The following is a 20366-nucleotide window of genomic DNA, read 5'->3' as shown; positions in this document are numbered from 1 at the left end:
ATAAACAGCAAGTTTATACTGTATAGCACAGGAGAATATATTTAATATCTTATAGTAACTTATGTTTAAAAAGAGTATGAAAATGACTACAGGTATGTTCCTATTTAACTGAAGTGTTGTGCTGTACACAAGAAACTGACACAACCTTATAAACTAACAAGACTTCAATGAAAATATTTTTAAATAGACCAAAAACGAAAAAAAATTGAAAATGATATTATCAAACAAAAAGAATAAAGAACTGATTCAGGCTACAATATGGATGAACCTTGAAACTTAATGCTAAAATAAACCAGACACAGAAAGCCAAATAGTGCCCTTTAAAGTGAACTCTATCTAAGCATTTATTTTACTACTCCTGTAAATTTTCCAGAGGTTTGAAATCTATCAATATCAAAATAAAATGTATTATACATTGAAAACTTAAAACGCTTCCTCACAGGAGGGCTTTTATTATTAAATGCAGAAACGCATATAAAGCTCTTGGAAAAACACTTTGTACCTCCACACAAAATCACTGCTGTCACTGCCACTCAGAGGGTGGTGCCAGCACTGATGAGAGCTGCCTCCACTCGCTCCTGTGCAGAAAGTTGTGAACGCCTGAGCTCTGACAGGCAGGATGAGCGTGAACCTGGGTCAGACACAGCCACGTCCCAGGCTCTGCGTTACCCAACTTTCTTATACAAACTGCAACATGTAATGTAAACACGCTAGATGGATGTATCTTACAACACAGGGAATACAGACAATGTTTTACAGTAACTATAAATGGAGCATCTATTGTAAACCTGAAACTAATATCATATTTTAAATCAGCTATATTTTTATAAAATATTAAAAAATATTTTTAAATGCTATTACTTTAATATTCAATTCAGTTTTTAAGTAACTACTAAACAGCTCAGAATGTATAAAAGCATTTAATTGTGCTGTTGGTTTACATATTTATTCACATTCAGCCTCTTGCTAAAAGAGAATTTAAACAATTCTTTTATAAACAGCTTAAGAACCATAACAACAAAAAGGCAAAACGGAGAGTGAAGAGAAAATGGATATTCAATACTTAAATGAAACCAGGGGGAGATAAACTCATAAAAATGGATTACATGAAGTCAGGGCAAGTGTTAAAGGCTGACTAGAAATTCAGCTGTAGGATTCTTGGCAGCTAAACCAAAAAGAAAAGATGATGGGGCGGGTGGTAGAGCGTGTGCTTAGCGTGCACGGGGTCCTGGGTTCAAGCCCCAGGGCTTCCACTAACACATAAATACATCTAATTACCTGCCACCCAAAAGAGCCCCAAAGAAAAGAAAAAGAGAAATTTCTTTCCCAAAGAACCCTGATATTAAATTTGGATTAAATACTTAAAAAAAGCAAAAAAGAAAAATAGAAAAGATAAGTGACACTGTGAAGGAAAACCCCAGCTGGGCTAACAAGCTAAGTCACAAATCTAAGTGTGATAAGTGTCGGTTTAGTGATGTAAGTTTTGCTGGGCTACCTGGTAAATCTGAAGTTTAGTGTCAGTTTACTGGGCTAATAAGCTAACACGTAAATCCAAGGTCAACATTTGTCAGTAACGGGATCTGTTCCAAATTGATAAGCTTCAGTGTACTGATTCCTTGCTTTTTGTTGTTTGAGCCTTATTGGCTAATAGCCCCATACTTGTAATTAATCCTATAAAACCTCATGTGCACATCTTGGAGGTGCTCAGAGCTTTGGAAAAGAAACCTCTCTGAGCCTGCCAGCGTAATAAATCTCAGTACTCCAACCCTCTGTGTGATTCTTGTTTCTTGGCTGGCCTGTTGTTTCCATAACAACACAAGGGATAATGCCCGTGAGATAAATCTGGGGAGGCTGCTGGCAGATCCCCATGTCTCACGTGAGAAAATCTGAAACATCCTTCTCACCACTCAGAGTCATCATAAGCCCACCCCACACTTCCCTCCCTTAAATGCAGGAGCACGGTTAGGGCCCAGCCTTTACTGTCTTTGTGTCATCACAGTGATACAGGATGGAAGGGGGAAGAGCACAGCCATTCAAGGAAGGCCACAGCAATTGACATCAAAATGGTGAAGCATTCAACCCCCAAAAGGCCTTGAGGCTCAGGATGAAGAGATTTAACTTCTAGCAGATCTTGAGATTCAGTAAACACCCATTGTAATAGTAACGTGGTGAATAACATGCCCCAGGCACATGGCAGTCCCAATGATAGCCACAAAAGGTCAAAGGGTGGGAAATGGCCAACTCCCTGGGAATCCCAGCCCCTTGCCCTAGGGCTGGTCCTTCTACTTATTAGCATATGAAACCACCAAGCCCAAGAAAACAAGCAACACAGCGCCACCTCGCGGTCACCACTCTCTCTCCCTCTTTGGAGAAGGCCCACACTCTGTCTGTGGAGTGTGTACCTACTTCTAATCTGTGCATCAAACCCCCACACCTCGTGACGTTTCTCTTGCATTTCAATGTATCTCTCTGAATATATATACCTTTACTCAACACTGGCTTGCTCTTGAATTCTTTACTGCATGAAGTCAAAGAACAAAATCTGTTGGGGCACATCCCAGGGGCTAAACGAAAGCGTGGGACACAGCCCTTCTCATGCCCAACGCTTTTTATTCTTGTATCAACAGGACTGGGCTGTGAAGCGAGGTCTGAGTCCCCAGCTAAGGGACAGAACCAGCCTCCAGGGCTCCAATTTGCGGGCAGCCTCTCGCCAGCTTGGGCCTTGGGGTCTGCCAGGATCTCTGTGTTTCTCTGTTGTGCTGACTCCCCAGCCAGACAGCGTAATCCTAGGCCTGTCCCCACAAAACCCTTCTCTCCAAAATACAAGCACATCATGTCACAATCCTCTTGTTCAACCAGGAAATGTTCAGCCCACTTTTTTCTCCCCAATAAAGTACCCAGCTGTCCTCCCTCCCATCACATCACTTCTTTATTTGTGAGAACTCTGCACTCGCCACACCCCATCCTGAACACAGGTGTCTTGTTGGCTGTGACCGAGATGTTTCTTTCTCAAACAGCCTGCGTCCTTTCACTTTCCCCTTGTTACCTTAAAAAAGCCTTTCCTGAGTCACCCACCCCTCTGATTATGAACTCACAATGTGCTGAGGTTGCAGTCACTGTGCATACATCCCAGTTTTGGTTAGGTTTCCATCGCAAGATCTTCATTATGGAGCTGCATCAAGAAGTTTAAAGAGGCTATTCTTACATCTGAGTGGAGGAGCCTGCAAAAAATTTAAATGGCTTTGAAGAGAGAGTTAACCAGGGACAGAGATGTCGCGGGTCCTAGTCAAAAGTGTCATGAGGAAAAATGTTCTCCCAAGGCTCAGAGTGGCTTCTGAACACGGAGTCGGCAGGGAGGAGGTGACAGGCAGTGAGTAGGGTGAATGATACAGGTTACGCTCCCCCAGCTGGGGAAGAATAGGTTTTTTCCAGTTTTCCAAACAATTTCTTACTACCTTTTTCTATTATTGCCACATACCATTTCCAACGAATTAAGCATATCAATGTCAGTCATTTGGGCCACTTGGGAGAAGCTACACGATGCCATTCACAGGGCTGGGGCATGACAGCCACACCAGTCTAGATTGAAAGAACAGTTGGGGTATTTGCAAGGTAATCACGGGCATGCAGCAAACTCCCCGGGTTCAATGACCTCATCTCAAAGCTGGGGTCAATAAAACTTCCAAACAATGTGCGTGATGATTATGGCCCACATCTGTTTACTAGGTAAGTGCCCGTGAAAGCTGCCACTTAATGGGGAATGAGTACGATCAATAAGGCCCTGTCTACCTACCCACACGCGCCCTGCCTTCCTACCTTGCTGCAACAGCAGAGCTTGTTTAGCTGAGATGAACGCACCCAGACCAGCCCAGAAGGGAAAGCTCCCAGCTCTGCACGGCGAGACGTGTTCCTTTCCTTCTCAGGGCTGATCACAGTTTGCTGTCGTCTATTTTTATGTTTATCCCTTTTGTAACTGCCTCTCCTCCGGAGTTTTTGCTCAAGCAGCACAGGGCCAGGGGTGTCTTGCGGCCTGCTGGATATTCTGGGCAGGGAAACAGCCAACTCCATTTCTGGCTCTGGTGCTGAACGGAGAGAGCAGAAGGCCCAGGGGCCCATGCTGAACCGAGGCCACTGAACCCAAAATTATGGTCTGAATTTGGGCAAATTACACAGTGTTCTTTACCCTGAGATTCCTCATCTGTCCATGAAAATAACTGCCCATGTCACACAGAGTTACAAGTATTAAAGGAAATCAGCAAATTCACAACCTAGCCAAGGGGCTACAAGTGCAACCTCAACAGACAAATGCTGCCTTTACGGCTCTGACACACGCTAAGCGGGGCGGCCCCACACAGTGAACACTGCTAAGTGCCAGTGTGTTAAATGCTTCATGTGTGCTATAATACTCTTTAGATCTTACAACAATCCCAGGATGAAACGAATATTATCATGCCAATTTCACAGATTCACCAACAGGTTAAGAGAGTATGCATTCTGTTCCAAGGCCCTATGTTGAAGAAATGGCGATTTAAACCGGAATCTGGGCCCAGGCCTTGGCTCCATCTCTCTCCCATCCACCTGACCACTTGCCTATGAATTCCACCTGTCCAATATACAAGTTTGCAGCCGGCCATCTCTTAAATGCAATGTGTGCCACCATTTGTCAATGTTGTTTAATTACCATAAAATGTTCTCAGAAACCACTACAGTAAAGAAAGGTGGACTTAAGGAATTCTGCATTGCGTTCTCCTGTAATGTGCAGAATCCCTTCCCTACACCTCCAAATCCAAGTATATGCTTCCTCCATGTTTATGTTTGCCCACGGCTTATTAAAGCAGAAGGTATCTGCAGTAATTCCATCTCGGTTGCTTTCCAAGGTTGCAGATTATCCATAATCGGTCTGTGAACGAAAATACTACAATGTGATTGAGAATACTGCAACCATGTCAGTAAACAAAGAATACTGATACCAAGTCATTAAAGGCTGCCGTCACCCCCCAGCGAGGACAGGCCTGGAGCCCAGCCACAGCAGCAAATCACAATGGTGCCCTCTGAGCAGACTCAGAATAAGAAAGGACGGGTTACTGGCCTGAGATAGCTAGGTGCTTGTCTAAAAAATGAATTCAGTGAGTCCTAATATTTGCTTCCTCCCATTCATACAAAATCACTAAATTCGTGAACTTGAGACACCTGGCTTTCTTTAGATAACAAGTAATCTTTTATTGTTCCAACAACCTGGTCTTTGTTGTAAAGCTCCTATGTATCCTAGCTCTTCCTCAACCTCTTGGGAGCAGTCCCTCAGAGAGTTCTGAAAGGCTGTCATCCCGGCTCGAGTCCTCCCGCCAAATAAAACAAAACTCTTAACTTTTAAGCTGCACATGTATTTCAGTCAACAGTTTTGGACACCATGAAGGGACCCACAGCAGATTTCTCTCCACCTGAACTCTCCGAGTAACCGAAGCCTTGCTACCAGCACTGGCCCTTTGTGCCCATCCGCCTCCTCGGGGAGTCCAGATGAATTTTGCTGAGTCTCTCCTGGTTCTCAGATCTCACATATTGGTTGATGATCCTAAGTTTTATCTGGCAGTGTATCCAGGTGCGTGGCCCTCCAGTTGAAAGAAACTGAGGTGAATTACCCACCCAGTGGAGACATACTGGGTGGGGCCTGTTTGAAAGATAACAGGAAATACCCACCTTGAGGATATGTCCAAAGTGGGGCTGGTGGAAACATATGAGGAAAATACTCACCCAGTGGAGACATCCCGAGTGGGTCCAAGTTGAAAGACACTGGGTTCAGGACTGAGTGGTTAGGTAAGTGGCTGGTCTAATATTTTCCTCAATTTGGTTACCTCCATTGAATTTTTCAGGATAAAAGTAAAACTCTTATGAGGAAATTTTCAACTCCAAAATTCGGACCATCCTCCTGGCTGGTAACAGCATTCTCGGGTGACAGAGAATCTTCCAGGAGTGGTAGAGACAAAGGTTTCATGCCACAGAGTTGTCCCTGTGGGAAATCTTACAAGCAAATTTATTCTGAGAACCCGACCTTACAATGGGGAATAGAACTTTCAAAAAAAATAAAGAACAAAAATGAAAAGAAAAAGAAATGACAGATTGCCAGTCTCCAACTATTACCCCAGCCAGATTTATGTACATACAAAACTTACAACATTAATCGGGAATAAGAAAAAAAAAAACTCACTCTGAAAATAACCAGGCCTGATAAAAACATTTTCTGGAATTCTGAACTTATAAAAACAAAATCCCCTTTAGGGGGAACTTGGATTTCTCTTCCTGTGTCCTTGAAATGTAAATGTTTTATCTTTCTCTGGGTGTTTTAAGTGTGTGTATGTAAGTATATATATGTTTAGTTTAGTTTTTAAAGGAAACCTTGGACTCTGCCGTACAAAAGTTTCAAGTATTGTGTACATATGGTGGCCACACAAATAAATTGGGATTCTAAGCAATTCTTTGATTGTACCAATTTTCAGATATTTTGCCATCTTAAACTTTGCTGCATCAGCCTGGACCACGAAGGCTTTAAGCTTTTGGAGAGTAAACCTTTGAATTTTATTTAGGCAACACCCCGACTCTCATGTGGAAGGGCCTCTTCATCTTATTGGTTTAAAATCACTATATATATGTATATATATATGTATATATATATATATATATACATATATATGTATATATATATGTATATAATTTGATGGCCATATGATGGATTTTTTAATTTGGAAAAACTTTTTAATTGGTGAAAGTTTAAAGAGATCTCATTATAAACAGCTGTTTTATTGGTACCTATTAAAATAAAGTTTAAATGCAGAAAAATATATCTAATGGTTAACCTAAGAACTCAGATAAAAAAATATAACTGGTTTGAAAAGCTACATTTGTGTTTTTCCTTTCTGATAAATGTTTCTAGGGATGCTAATAAAAACTTAGAATAATTAATGTTATGTAGGTTGAATAACTGGAAAATTGATTGTAAAAATGTCGAAAAAACAGATAAGTAGCTTATCCCAAAACGATAAATATTTTTATATGGTTATTTTGAATGAGATAAATAAAATGGACATTTTTGGATTTACATACAGGGTTTTGATACTACACTATGTAAAGTTAAAAAAAAAAGGGCCAAAGAGATCACCTACTCCCCCCCAACAATAAACTTTAAACAAGTCCGTTTTATTTACCACAGTTTAAAATATATTTATATGTAGACTGAAATACTTGATCAATGATTGGGACAACAGACCAATTAATGAAATTAAAAATCGAGAAGGGCCTAAGCTCTTTGGCTGAAACTTGGGCATCCTAGAGACTTCTATAAAATTATATATAATGCAAACACACAAAAAAATGTTTTCTGGCACTCCTTCTAGAAATAAGAATTATTGATTAAACTTAATAAATATAAAAATTAAAGTTATAAGATTAAATAAAATTGAGATAAAAGTTTGTGAAATTGGTATATTTAAATGGTCTTTGTATAAACCTTTTGCTTATGTTGTGGGATAGAAATGTTTCAGTGGAAAAACGCTTCCCCTTCTTGGTATTATAAGGCTGGGCATATATCTGTCCCTCTGAAAATATTAATTGAACAAATTAAAGGAAACCAATATAGTTACATGAGCCATCCAATATAACGTAAAACTAAAAACTAATTTGAGTGGCTAATAAAAAAATATAGGTTTACCCTGGGTTTAACTTATAACTCAAGGAAAAGAGACCTTAATAAATGCCTTATGCAAGCTTTGGAAGACATAATAAAGAAAACCTTAAAGTTTTATTACATGGAATTCTTTGTTTACAGCTCTTCTCACTGATACAAAAATGCCAATTAAGGAGATAAAATTGGGTCTGGGTGACAGAGCAGTTCTCTGGGGATATGGAAGAGAGTGTCTTTGTCTTGAAGATCAGAAATATAAATACAACAAACAGTGACCTAGGACTGAGCTTAATTAGCTCAACGAAATAAAACTTGAGGCCAAGAAATTTTTGGCATTTTAGAACTCAGAACTCTGACGGGTCCTTCAGACTTTGTGAAGAAATCTTAACTATCTGTTTCATAAATAGTAAGCCTTAGTGATTTGAGCAAGCAAATTCAGCTTACTCCAACTATTATTATAAATATCTTATAAGTAAGTTTTTAAGTGAATCTATGAGATCTCTAGCTTTTGTCTTTTTATAAGCCTGCGTACAGATTATAGAAGTGAGATATTTCTACTGCTAAAAAAAAAATTCAAAGTCAAAGAGCTCTGCTTAATTGATGTAAAAATATACGAGCTTAAAAATTAAGTATTTTTATAATAAAAACTTAACAAATTGACTTTCAGCGTCATGTGAATTGGAAAATATTCAATATTAACATAATATTTGTTATTGTTTAGTTTAAGTATGTTCTAATTAATATAGACATCTTTAAAGTCATCAATATTATGTATAATACCTTTACTGTACCTAGGTTTAATGAAAGTCAAATAAGATCCTGTTATATCTGTTGCAGATTTGTCAAAAAAAAATAACAGTAATGTGCTGTGGTAAAATTTTAAGTAAATTAAATGCAAATGAGATGAGAGCTTTGGGTAAATATTAAAATATATTTTTAAAATGTATGCTTAAAATAATCTCTAAATGTTTGATATCTTTAAATTCTAGAGTTGTGCTAAATTAAGTTAAATGACAAGATTTTATTAAATATCTATGCCATTGTCAGATAAAATAAGATTGAAATATGAATTACTTAACATTTAACTTCCTCTTACAGTGAAACTAAAGGTGTTTAGAAATATTAATCAATGGTTGGTGCCACACAGAAATGGTCTCTATTAGTAAGGGAATGATCTCAGTATCCTAGGAAAGTAATATAAATGTGTAAAGGAAGATGTAAGAATGGAATTATACTTTGTTAATGAAAAATAGTGACTTTCTCCTGAAGCTGGTTACTTCTGAATGGAAGACAAAATAAGGGACACACTAATATAAGTATAGAAAGCTGTGGAAGGCTTGTGGAAAAGGAACCCTGAGGAAAGTTTTGTACGAGGTCAGAATTGGCTAAGTTTAGAATCAAATTGGGCAACGTAAATGAATCTTAGAAGTAAGCTGGTACAAGATTAGATTTGGTTTTCTCTCTGTTAAGAGGAAAAAATTTTCTTAAAATATTAATCCACCTTCAGTAACAGATTGTAAAACTTCTTATACCTCTTAGCTGACCTGTTCTGCCTTTACCTTTGACATATTTTCTTGTTAATGAATTAGTACTACTTTACAGTGATCTATATGTTTATCTGATCAAGTGTTCTGAAATCTTTCAAAAAGCTCCCCAAATATAAAATTATAATTAATTACATTAAAATTAATTTAATTAATTAAAATTCTTTTAATCTCTAGTTAAGTTTGGGATGCTACAGAAGGCCCCTGAAACATCCCAAAGAGAGATTTTAAACTATAAAGTTTCATTTGGCATTTTAAATAACATGGAATTGTCAAATGAATCATAAAACTTCTAAGGTTATATTGAATGAGAAATATTATTAATATAGGTATTGTAGAAATTATATGGACTCCCTAAAATTCTGGTTTATCTGAAATGTTACCAGTGATAATTATGGGTATAGTGAACAGGTTTCTTTATTGATTATAGTGTAACGGTGTTTAACCATGCTTTTAAATATTTTATCATTTATAGACAGTTAATTGTTTTCTTCTGATGGTTTTGCAAAATGCTTTCTCTTCAAGGAGATTTACTGATTTCTAATAAATTTCAAACTACAGCACTGAACTAAACTGGGTAAGAAATTTTAAAGTTGTAATGAAAACTCTCATTAAAAGAATTAGTTACATGGGACTGAGTAACCTGGTGAATATGGTTATAATTTTTGATTTTGTTTCAAATACTACTGGCTTTTAACCTGTTTCCAAGACATAAAGAATCTCTTCTCCTTAAGCTAGTTATGGTTCACAGCAATTTGATAAATTATACCTATGTATACAGACTTGGAACAGTTATCTTTTCTCTCTATCTGATCCCTCAAAAGACTAAAAATACTTAGGTCCCCAGTGGCTCTATCAGACAAATTAGAGAGATCATCTCCTAAGAGATATAGGAGTATAAAGGTATTTTAAGGATTTTAAAGAGAAAAGAATTTACCTAAATCTGTAAGGCAAAAATTCATGAAAAGCCTTGACGTGGCTTTCTTGGTCTTAGAAAACCTTATTAACATTCTACCCTGAGACTCCGTATTAAAACTTCCAACACAGTCAATTTAAAAAGCCTATATGATCAAATAATCAGATTTAACTTGTAAAGAAATTAATCTTGATTTGGCTATATTTGAGAAAACTGAGGGCAACTTTAGAGAGAAAAAAATTATATTTTAGTGGATATTAAATTCTAGTTTTGTTAATTGAGGTCCATATTTACTAAGACACTTCCCAGATCATTCCTTGCTGTTATGTCACTTTACTGTACAGTTTAATTGAATTATGAAAAGAATACTCTAGGTTTGTTTCTGAAGCTCAGTAATCTATCCTTGGGTAAAGTTCCAATGCCCCATGACCTGCAGCCAGGGGATTATACATACTGCAACAGGCATGACTTAAAGAACTGTCTCCAACCTGAATGGAAAGACCCTTTTTCAGGTACTCTTAACTAGACCATACAAACCAAAGCTGAAGGAAACGGAGTCTCGGATTAATTTCCTATCTGAAACATCCCCTGCAGTGCACTGGCCTATAGAGCGCTGCTCACGTTAAAACAATGCCCAAATGGAGAAAAAGCTTCCAGACCAGGATGAGAAGAAGACGACATCTGAGCCAGACATCTGACCCAAGACACCGGACCAGGACTGTATAAAAATTACTTTGATAATTTCTCCAACCTTTGATTATGAACTACTCCACTTGTTAAGTTTATGATAAATTACCTATGTCTAGTACTTCTGTGTTACCTTGGTGGGTTTCCCTACTCCAAGGCTCTAACTAGATAGCCCTCAGAAACGTTATTCTAAAAAGAAATTATAGTTCTGTTTAGGCCACTGTTGATCTTACAAGGTGGGAGATTTCACCTGGCCAATTAATACCTGCCCTGACCCTGACCATAAATATGAACTTTCTCATAGGATCAAACTTAGAAACACAAGCAAAATTTTAACCCAAAAATACAACTTCTCGACTATTAAATTCTTACTCATGACTTTATTAACGTTACTAGCTTTATTACTTATATCCTGTCTATTTTATAAAATTGTTGTCTGTTACATTTCCCAATGTGTAACTAGGCCCACAAGATTGATGATGGCTAAACATCTTGAAGAAACAGATAAAATTTATAACCCTGAATAAAATAAATATAATAGTGTGATTCTAGGTATGGAAATGAGCAAAGAAGGTTAAACACTTCCTGGATCATAATAGACTAGTAAGACAGGTGATCCAGAGAACTTTTAGTATCAACAGGGCCTGATAAAAAAACTAACACCTTGAATGGCAACTCAGAAGATTTTTCACCTGAACTTGGAATGAGCCATCCTAGCACCGTGGGACAAAATTCGTCATGAAATGTCTCTCAAAATATTGGTCGAATTTAGGACCAAGGGGGAACACTGTGAATGAAAATACTACAATGTGCATGAAAATACTGCAACCATGTCAGTAAACAAAGAATGCTGAATCCAAGTCAAAAGCGGCTGCTGCCAACCCCCAGCGAACATGCCTGCAGCCCGGCCTCTCAACCACTCAAAGTGGTGCCCTCCGAGCAGACTCAGAGCAAGAAAGGACAGGATACTGGCCCTAGATAGCCAGGTGCTTGCCAAAGGAATGAATTCAATGACCCAAATGTTTGCTTCCCACCATACATAGAAAAGCAGTAAATACTTGAACTTGAGATATCTGGTTTTCTTTAGATAACAAGCAAAATTTTATTGTTCCAATTACCTGGTCTTTGTTGTAAAGATTCTATATATCCTAGCTCCTCCCCTACCTCCTGGGGGCAGTCCCTCAGAGTGATCTGAGATGCTGTCATCCCGGCTCGAGTCCTCCAGCCAAATAAATCAAAGCCCTTAACATTTAGGCTGAACGTTTATTTCAATGACGTTCCAGAATAGACACAACTCATCAATTCTGTAATGGAACACACTGAATCAGGAACCAAAAGCGTGTTTTAGTCTGGAAAATCTCCAGGTTCCTATTTCTTCCTGTCATTATACAATCCCTCCAGAACTCATTACTTTGCTGTCTGCTCCTCTGGCAACCAAACTCAGAGAAGAGTCAACTCAGCAGAGCACCATGCTGGGGAGAACCCCCCGCAGAAACACTGCAGTCTGCCTTCCCTCCCGCATGCTCTGCTGATCCTTGGTGTCCTCCATGGAGACCAGGCCAACAGAGCTGTTCCCAACAGCTGCAAAGTCGCACACGTTAAATAAATCATTTTATTTTATATGATATTTTACGTATATACCCATCTCTGAAAACAGCTTTGCCAGAAGCCCAAATCTTCAACAATAATCTGCAAAGGCAAATCAGGTCCCCAAGGGAAAACATGTCTTAAGTCAATGCAAAGGCCTCCAAAGTCCTCTCCAAGAATATAAACCAAACTGCCTGCAGGTCTGCAGCTGCAGGAGGCTACATGTCTGCTTTTAAAGCAACCCCTTCCTGCCCTCGGGTGCTACAATGCCCTTTTATGCCCTCCCATCGCAGGGCAAGAGCAGCCGCTGCAGAACCTTGCAGGGCAGCACTGACAGGACTGGACAAAGGGGATCAGAGCTAAACTAAGCATTCTCATGACACGAGCTTGTCACTGTGTCACTTTACAGATGTAGATATATATACAGAGAGGTGGGGTGATATTGCTCAAAGTCACACAGCTAATAAGTGACACAGTATATAACTCTGCTCCTCCCTCCTGTGTGACGCCCAACTGGGACACCCACAGGGTTCTCTCGTGGCTGCCTGAACAGTCTTTTCCTATCACTCATGACACACCACAGTGTCTGAACTTAGCATGCTTTTGCAGCATCTTTTCCCTCCAGTTTCTCAGGAACAAGGCTGTTCGGGCCTGTATGAATTCCGGCTTCCTGAAATCTCCATGCTCAGGCTGGTCTTGCCTGTGCATCTGGCATGCTGCTCAGAGGCTCTTCCTCCCCTGCAGGAGGACGTTTCTAATCTTCACAGGGACACAACCTCAGGAGAGCTCTCCTCTCGCCCTCAGCACGGCAGGTGTCCCAGACCTCATCCCGAGCAGCCCCATTAGGACGGTGTCTGCCCAGCTCTGCTAGTCAGAACAGCAGCCTCAATGCCAGAGATTATGCCCAGGTCACACTGCAAACCTACTGCCCGCCTCACAGCCCCCAGCCAGCAGGTCACCTGGAAGTCACAGCAAGTGCCCCACCCAATCCAGAAGTCTCTTCTTTTGCCAGCACCACTGATGACTGGTTTCCAACCTTTGGTCAGTTTCTCACAAAACAGCACCTTCTACAGTGAAGCGGGTGGTTTTTCTTCTGCGCCTCATCCTTACTGGAAACGTAAAGGGAAACCAAAAGGCCTTTTCTCAACCCTTTTCTGATGAAACCCTCCCACCCACAATACTCATATGCTCAAGAGCTTTGGATCCACATGATTTTCTTTCCCTTACGCTAAGTGGCTCAAAAAACTGAGGAATTCTTTCTCCTTTGAGGATATTAGCACTCAGTTTCTCGGCTTTAATCTGTTTTTGTCTCTCTCTTCAGTGACCCAAGCAGTTGCCACCTCTTACTCCCTTCAGCAGCCTCCCTCCCAACATCTAGTCTAGGAAATAAGCTGTGATGAGGGGCCCGGGGGCCATCACAGAAGATGCAACTAAGGCAGAGAGAGGCTACATAATTTGCCTAAGAAATCACCTTGAACCACCAACAGAGTGTGTCACGTCCCTCTGTTTAACTCTTATGCTAAGCAAGTTAACTTTTTGTAGATTATGTTTATAAACAGATGAGGTATGAAAATACATACAAGGGCACACATCAACTCTAAGATATTCATTAACTCCACTATTTTGTTTCTATTTATTTTATTTCTATTAAAAAATTAAGAACCCCTGCAGTCAATATAGCAAAATGTTACTGGCTTTTAAATCCAGAATATAGAGGGGTTGTGTCATTACTCATTCTTATATGTATATTCACAAGACAAAATGATTTGAAAGTCTCTCTCCCCGCCCCCTACTCACTATTGGCTCTTACCAGAGCTCCCAGACCACGCATCTAAGAGCCTTTCACTTTACCAACAGCTGAACTCATCAGTTTTCCCCCAGAACTCCCTCTGCAGCTTTCCCTCCTCAGAACACAGCAGGACCATTATTTAACTCATTAATCCACCCAGAAACCTGGGCCTTACTCCATCCTACCTTCACAGAAAGCATTGACCCTTTCCTCTTTACCATCTAAACATGCCTTCAATATGTTCACTTTTACCCACTGACCGTCCCACCGCTCAAGTGGAAGCCAACAACACTGCCCACCAGGACTCATGAGTCTCCCAAGTGGCCCCACAGCCACTCTCCCCTACTTGAGACAAATGGGATTGTGTCACTCCCACGCTTTTTGGACTCTTTTCAGACCCACTGTTCTTAGAAGAAACTTCAATTTCTTCACCTGGTGAAGGTCTTTGCCATGAAAATATCAGCTCAGGAAGGGCAGGACACGCCCTCGTTCCTCGGCCCCACCATCTGGCAGAGCATCAGCTTGGGAGGATTGAGTTCTTAGCAAACTAATTCACTTATCCATACAAATCCATGGTACATTAGAAAGATTTTAGATGTTGAGCTCGACTATTCATTTGGGGATTTTGCACTGGCAACCTGCAAGTATATATTCTAATGTTTGTGTCTTCTTAAAACCACACCCAGATTAAAGGAGTATTTGTGGAATGTCTTCGGAGTAAAAGGGACTGTACTTTTACAGATTTTATGTTTTATACTATGAACAACCCGGACAGGGTCACAAATGGAACCGCCTCACAAGTGACAGAAGACAGGTGAGACGCATATAGCAAAAGGTAACATAGATGGTAAGAGCAAAATTGTTTCTCCAACCCCCGAAAAAATTCCTCCAAGAACTGAAAACTAAGAATTTTGAAAGTAAAATACTATCATATAAAGAAAGAAAATAAATAATCCTCTTCATCAGGGTTTCTAGATCTGACTGCAGAGTTATTAGCAGGCCATACTGAATCCTAGCACAGAAAAATCAGATGGACTAGTGGTAAGTTCCAGGAAAACGGCAGTAATTCCTCCACTTGAAAGAGGACACACACTCACTTGTTGAAGGTGATTGTAAACCACATTCTGCAGAAATTCAGAAGATTCAGGCACCGCTTCTAGATGGTGATGACACGGAAGGATGGCTTGGATGCATGCTTCTAACTGAGTCACCGGCATTCTTACACTGCAGGGGGAAATGGAGGCCGTCAGCCAATAGCACAGATGTTCCTGTCATGTATCCCAGGCCGTGCCTCGGGGACTCAGTGTCCTGTAGCTGTCCGTCCCCAGGCGAGGACCCGCAGCGTGGCCCAAGCAAGCAGGAGGGGCACTGTGCTTGAGAAATCCCATCCCCCATGGGGGCAAGAGGGGCTGGTGGGGTTGTGTGAACCTATAAATGCTCATAGAAATACACCTGCATACATTCAAGTGATAAAATTAAAAGTAGCAGGCTATTTAACAAAATTTCAATTGTCAGTGTTAATTTTACCATTCCATTCCGCTTGTCCCCTGCACTCTGAGACAGGCTTAGTCTCTCTCACACCTGCAGCTCTGATGCAATAGTTGTGAATTTATTTTACTTTGCTGCAAGTGTCTTCCCTCCCAGTGTCACTGTGACTGTCGTCTCTTAACACAGTCAGATATCTTCCTGGATCTCTCCCTGAGTTCCTTGCTTCTGCTTCTCAGATCCTGAGATAAAGAACAGGTGAAGGCACATGACTGGAAAAGTCAATGTGGACTTGAACCAATTCCTCAGTGACCCCCTAGGTGAGTGCTGCCCACCCCTTACCTTCAATTCTCAAGGTTCTGCCCAGAGTGACATCTAGACAGGAGAGAGTCCTGGGCCCTATTAAAAGCTGTGTGGCTTGGGTGCAGGGAAAGCAGCAGGAGCTGGTTCCGTAGCCGGTCCCATCCACACCTCTGCTCCTCTCTCCCCTGAGGCCCCGCTGCCAAGCCCCCAGGCTCCCTGAGCTTCTGTCCTTCTCTTCTACTCTACTTCAAGCCCATTTCCTCTTCCTTTATTCCCTGATTATCCCCAGCTGGAGTGATTTTTCTATCATAGAATCTGAAAAAATTTCCTGCAGCTGAAAAAGAGGTGCCAGAGGTCAACGCCCATATGGTGGTTCCTGAAGAGAGCCCCTGGTTAGGGGGCCCTCACCAACACTCACGGGGCATCAGGCATGTTGCAGGGTCGACCACCCCCAATAAGAGTTTGCTGTGACCCCAAGGCACGCACAGCATCCCTGCTCACTAAAATATAGTTGTAGTCCTTTATTAAGAAGCAAAAATAAAAAAATTACTCATGTTTCTTAGTAAAATTATTTATGAGGGAGAAAAAGAAATTGTAATAGAAAGAACAAATTTCACTCCATGTTAGATGTGTTCGTTTGGCTTTAATCCTGTACCTTGTTTTCTAGGCTCAGACTTGATGTTTCTGCACCTTTTATAAAAGAAAGTTGCCTTTAGCCTGAAATATCCAGGAGGGCCTATTCTCCGGGCTCTGATCTTTAAGAATATTTGCTCTTCTACACTTATGTATAGATGGCAAGTTGTAAAATACTGAATAACCTTTCTTTTTTTTGGAGGTTATACGGGGGCACCATAATTTGACCCACATGGACAGCTGCAGGAACAAAGGATTTCAAGGACAAACAATTCATACAACAAGAAGTTTGCAACAACCAGCCACATCCCCGCCCCTTTTTGGTATAAAAGGAGACTGAATTCTGCCCTGGGGAAGAGAGTTCTACTGGATAACAATATGCCATTTTCTGGGCCTGCCAGCTTTTCAAATAAAGTCTCTTTTCCTTACTCCAACATCTCATCTCCCGATTTATTGGCCTGTCATGCAGCAAGCAGAATGAGTTTGGACTTGGTAACAAATTGACTGCCTTAGAGGTAGTATGTCTCCACTGTTTCCTCATTTCCAGTATGTCACAACCTATCAATTTTATATGCTTTTTAACAACACGAACAAAAAACCTATTATAAGGAATTGACTCCACAGAAATAAAATTATTTCTACTCCTTCAAAACTTTTTTCTTTTCTATTTTATTTTGTTTTGCTTATTGAAAAGAAAATAAATTCAAATCATTTTATTTCACGTATTTTTATAGCTAGATATTGTAAATACTACAAAGATATTTAAATTGCAATAAAAATTGTTCATATATTAGTATAAAGATATATACACAATCAATGCAGATTAGGAAAGGATTAGATATTTACTAAAAATCCACTGCACATCCAGTCTTTTACAAGCATATCCTGGAATATAAGCTCTATTATCCAGGGGCCCCCCACCCCCATTCTCACTGCCGTGTCCCTTAGTAATCAACTACCAAGGCACCAGCATAGAACCATGCGATCGCTATTTTAGGTATAAATGAGGGAATTAGCTCATTCAATTCTAAAACAGAAACCTTAAAATAAATACTGAACTTATTTACAGATAAACAAATTTGGACACAAAAAAGTACAGTTTCTCCCCAAATTCACAAAGATAATAACTGGTAAAGGCAAGATTTGAACTCATCTGCCTTGAATATAAAGCTAAGGTGGTAATCCCCTTCGACTGTGGAGAAACAGCAGCACAACCTGTCACCCTATCTTTGTTCGGATCTGGCTTTAGACAGCCTGAGACAGCACCCCATTCCTATGGAACTCGAGGGCAAACAATAACAATAAGTATTTTATATTCAGTAGTTTCTTAGGTCTCAATTATATAAAGTGTCAGCAGGTCAGCAGAAAACTCTGGGAAATATGAGTGGGTCCAGAGCTTTTTGCTGATAAGAAACTCAATCTATCAGGACAGAGTGACCTTCCCATGAGAGGCCTCATGGACATAAACTAAAGGCAGCTGAGCAATGAAAACTAGCAAGAACATGGAACTCAAGCAAGAAGGATCCCTACCATTCCCTGCCCAGTTGCCTCTTCACCCTTGTGGACAAGATGGCAGAAGGTCCAAGTTCTTGTCCAAGTTACAACATCATGGATTCTCACCCATAAAATATTACGACTCTATTCTGTCTTAAGTCCTTTCCAACTAAAATATGATGACACCAATATCTCAGCAGAATGTCTATGTCTCCACTTTCTCTCTTCTATTAGGAGACTATATCTATGGCTACAAAGCAGAAATTCAATTAAAAACACCATGCACGAAGCCTGGTGAACGTCTGTGTAAGAGACACTGTTCTCACGCTCAGTGAGTGAAAACTCAGAAAAAGTGGTCCTTCTCCCTCTGCAAGTGGGATGGAGGCTGATTGTGTGTGTGTGTGTGTGCACGCGTGTGTGTGTAAATCAAATACAATGTATTCTGGGATGTGCACAGATTTTCTTTATGTTACTATCATTTCATGAGGATGAGCCAACCTTTAAATTAATTTGAATCTAGTATTCTGAGAGAGTCTCAGGCTCTTTTGGTGGAGGATGGGAAAGGGGAAAGGAAAGGAGGAAAGAAGTAAATGAAGCAAAGCTGTAAGAGTACTGCTAGGGAAAGGCAAGTCATTAATTCTGTTCCTACTTGCATCACACACAAATTAGGGACTGGCTTTCCCCCATGTCTTGTCAAGCACTGAGTTGCAGAAGAACAGCCGACAGCCCATTTCTCACTGAGCTTGTGACTGTACGTGGCATCTTATAGACACTAATTATTTAACCTGACCAAACAATCTAGCAGCAGGCTGTAATTCTCCTATTTTGAGAGATAAGAAAACAGGAAGTGAAAGAGGGTATATAGCTTGACCAAAGTCAGAGGACAAGTAAACTAAAGAGGATGAATTCAAACTCAGATCTGAATGCAGAGTCTGATCTTCCCACTCCCAGGGCTGGAAAATCCTTAACACACAGGGTCCCCAGGTCCTCTGCATTGTTCCTGGCACCAAGCATTTCCCATGGTGATATTCTCCAGTTCTCAGACACAGCGCTCTGTGCAGCCAATAACCTCCATTCGACCTTGATCATCTACCTGCCATGCCCACCAGGCTTCACCAGGCAGGAAAGCTGGCTTTCAACTGCATACAAAGCCACCCCTGGTTTATCCTGGACTCTTCAGCAGCTTTTCCAACGTAAAGGCAGCCATGAAAGTGCTCACAGTTTGTACATGAGCCACACTACCTCTCTCCATCTGTCTCCTCACCTATACTACTTTGCTATGACCATTTTGAGAATCTTGGAAACAAATTTTTAAAAACAGAAAAGAAAGGATTCTGTAACAAGTACTTAAAACTTACAATTTTAAATGAGAAGTCACAAAGTGAGTATTTACAAACCGAATCTTCCTTCCTAGGTGTCAGTTTTAACAGTTAAAAAATATAATAGCAAAAAATTCTCACGTAAAAAATTAACAAAATCATCAACAATAATCTGGAATAAACTCAAAAACAATGCCCATGTTGTACATGGAGAAAGTACAGGACTGTACTGAGGGGTAAAGTAAGAGGTGTGAAAGTAGAGACATCAACATTTTGTATGGAGGAAAGCAGTTTTGAAAAAATGTACGTTCTCCTAAAGATAATTCAAAATTACTAAAAAATCCCATGACAACACTTCTTTTTTTTTTAACTTGAAAAATTATATTAGAATTCTTCAGGAATAATAAAGTCATAATACTAGCCAAGAAAATTTGGGATGGTAAAGAGAATCAAAAAAATCGCACTGTCAGATATTAAATAATTTTTTACAATATGTAAGATATAGTGCTAGAGTAAGAAAGTAAGATTGACAGAAATAAACCATGAGCTCAAAAAGAGACTCTAGTGTACATAAGTATTCTTTACAGGTGGGATTTCAAGTTAAAAAGCAAAGTATGAATTCAATAATTGTCTTGGGACAATCAGAGAATCCCCTGGAAAGAACAAATTCTATTCCAGTCATATTGACCGCAAGAAAAATTACAGAAAGTGATGTGAATATTAGAAAGTACTAATAACAGCGAATATAATTCTTTGCTCATATTAATTCAACTTCTCCTCACTATAACAAGTACCATTATCATCTCCATCTTAGAGATTAAAAAAACCTACAGAAGAAATTTATACCATTATAAGAAAGCATTTCTAAGAATAATATCAAGAATAAAACCCAAAAAGAAGACATTTACTATCTTAAGATTATTTTGGGCCACAACAA

General features: G+C 39.8%; 1 protein-coding gene across 5 annotated transcripts in view; it reads right to left on the bottom strand.

Moving 5' to 3' along the window:
* Positions 1–20366, bottom strand: part of LOC140699564 (trafficking protein particle complex subunit 9-like) — a 217174-nt gene that overhangs the window by 87119 nt on the left and 109689 nt on the right. For 4 of the 5 annotated variants that reach the window (XR_012077747.1, XR_012077748.1, XR_012077749.1 and 1 more), the window contains exons 1-2: positions 3817–4086; positions 3096–3221 (exon numbers count right to left, since the gene is read on the bottom strand). Coding sequence is in view for 1 of the 5 variants with exons in the window: in XM_072972219.1 (XP_072828320.1) it covers positions 15293–15419 (127 nt within the window). In the remaining 4 variants the exon portion in view is untranslated. Of the gene's footprint in view, positions 1–3095; positions 3222–3816; positions 4087–15292; positions 15420–20366 lie in introns of those variants that run through there. The other variant, XM_072972219.1, reaches the window with a different exon arrangement.

This window comes from Vicugna pacos, chromosome 11, assembly GCF_048564905.1.
Source record: "Vicugna pacos chromosome 11, VicPac4, whole genome shotgun sequence".
NCBI lineage: Eukaryota > Metazoa > Chordata > Mammalia > Artiodactyla > Camelidae > Vicugna > Vicugna pacos.
Note: the sequence above shows the minus strand (reverse complement) of the source record. Positions and strands in the feature narration are given on the sequence as shown.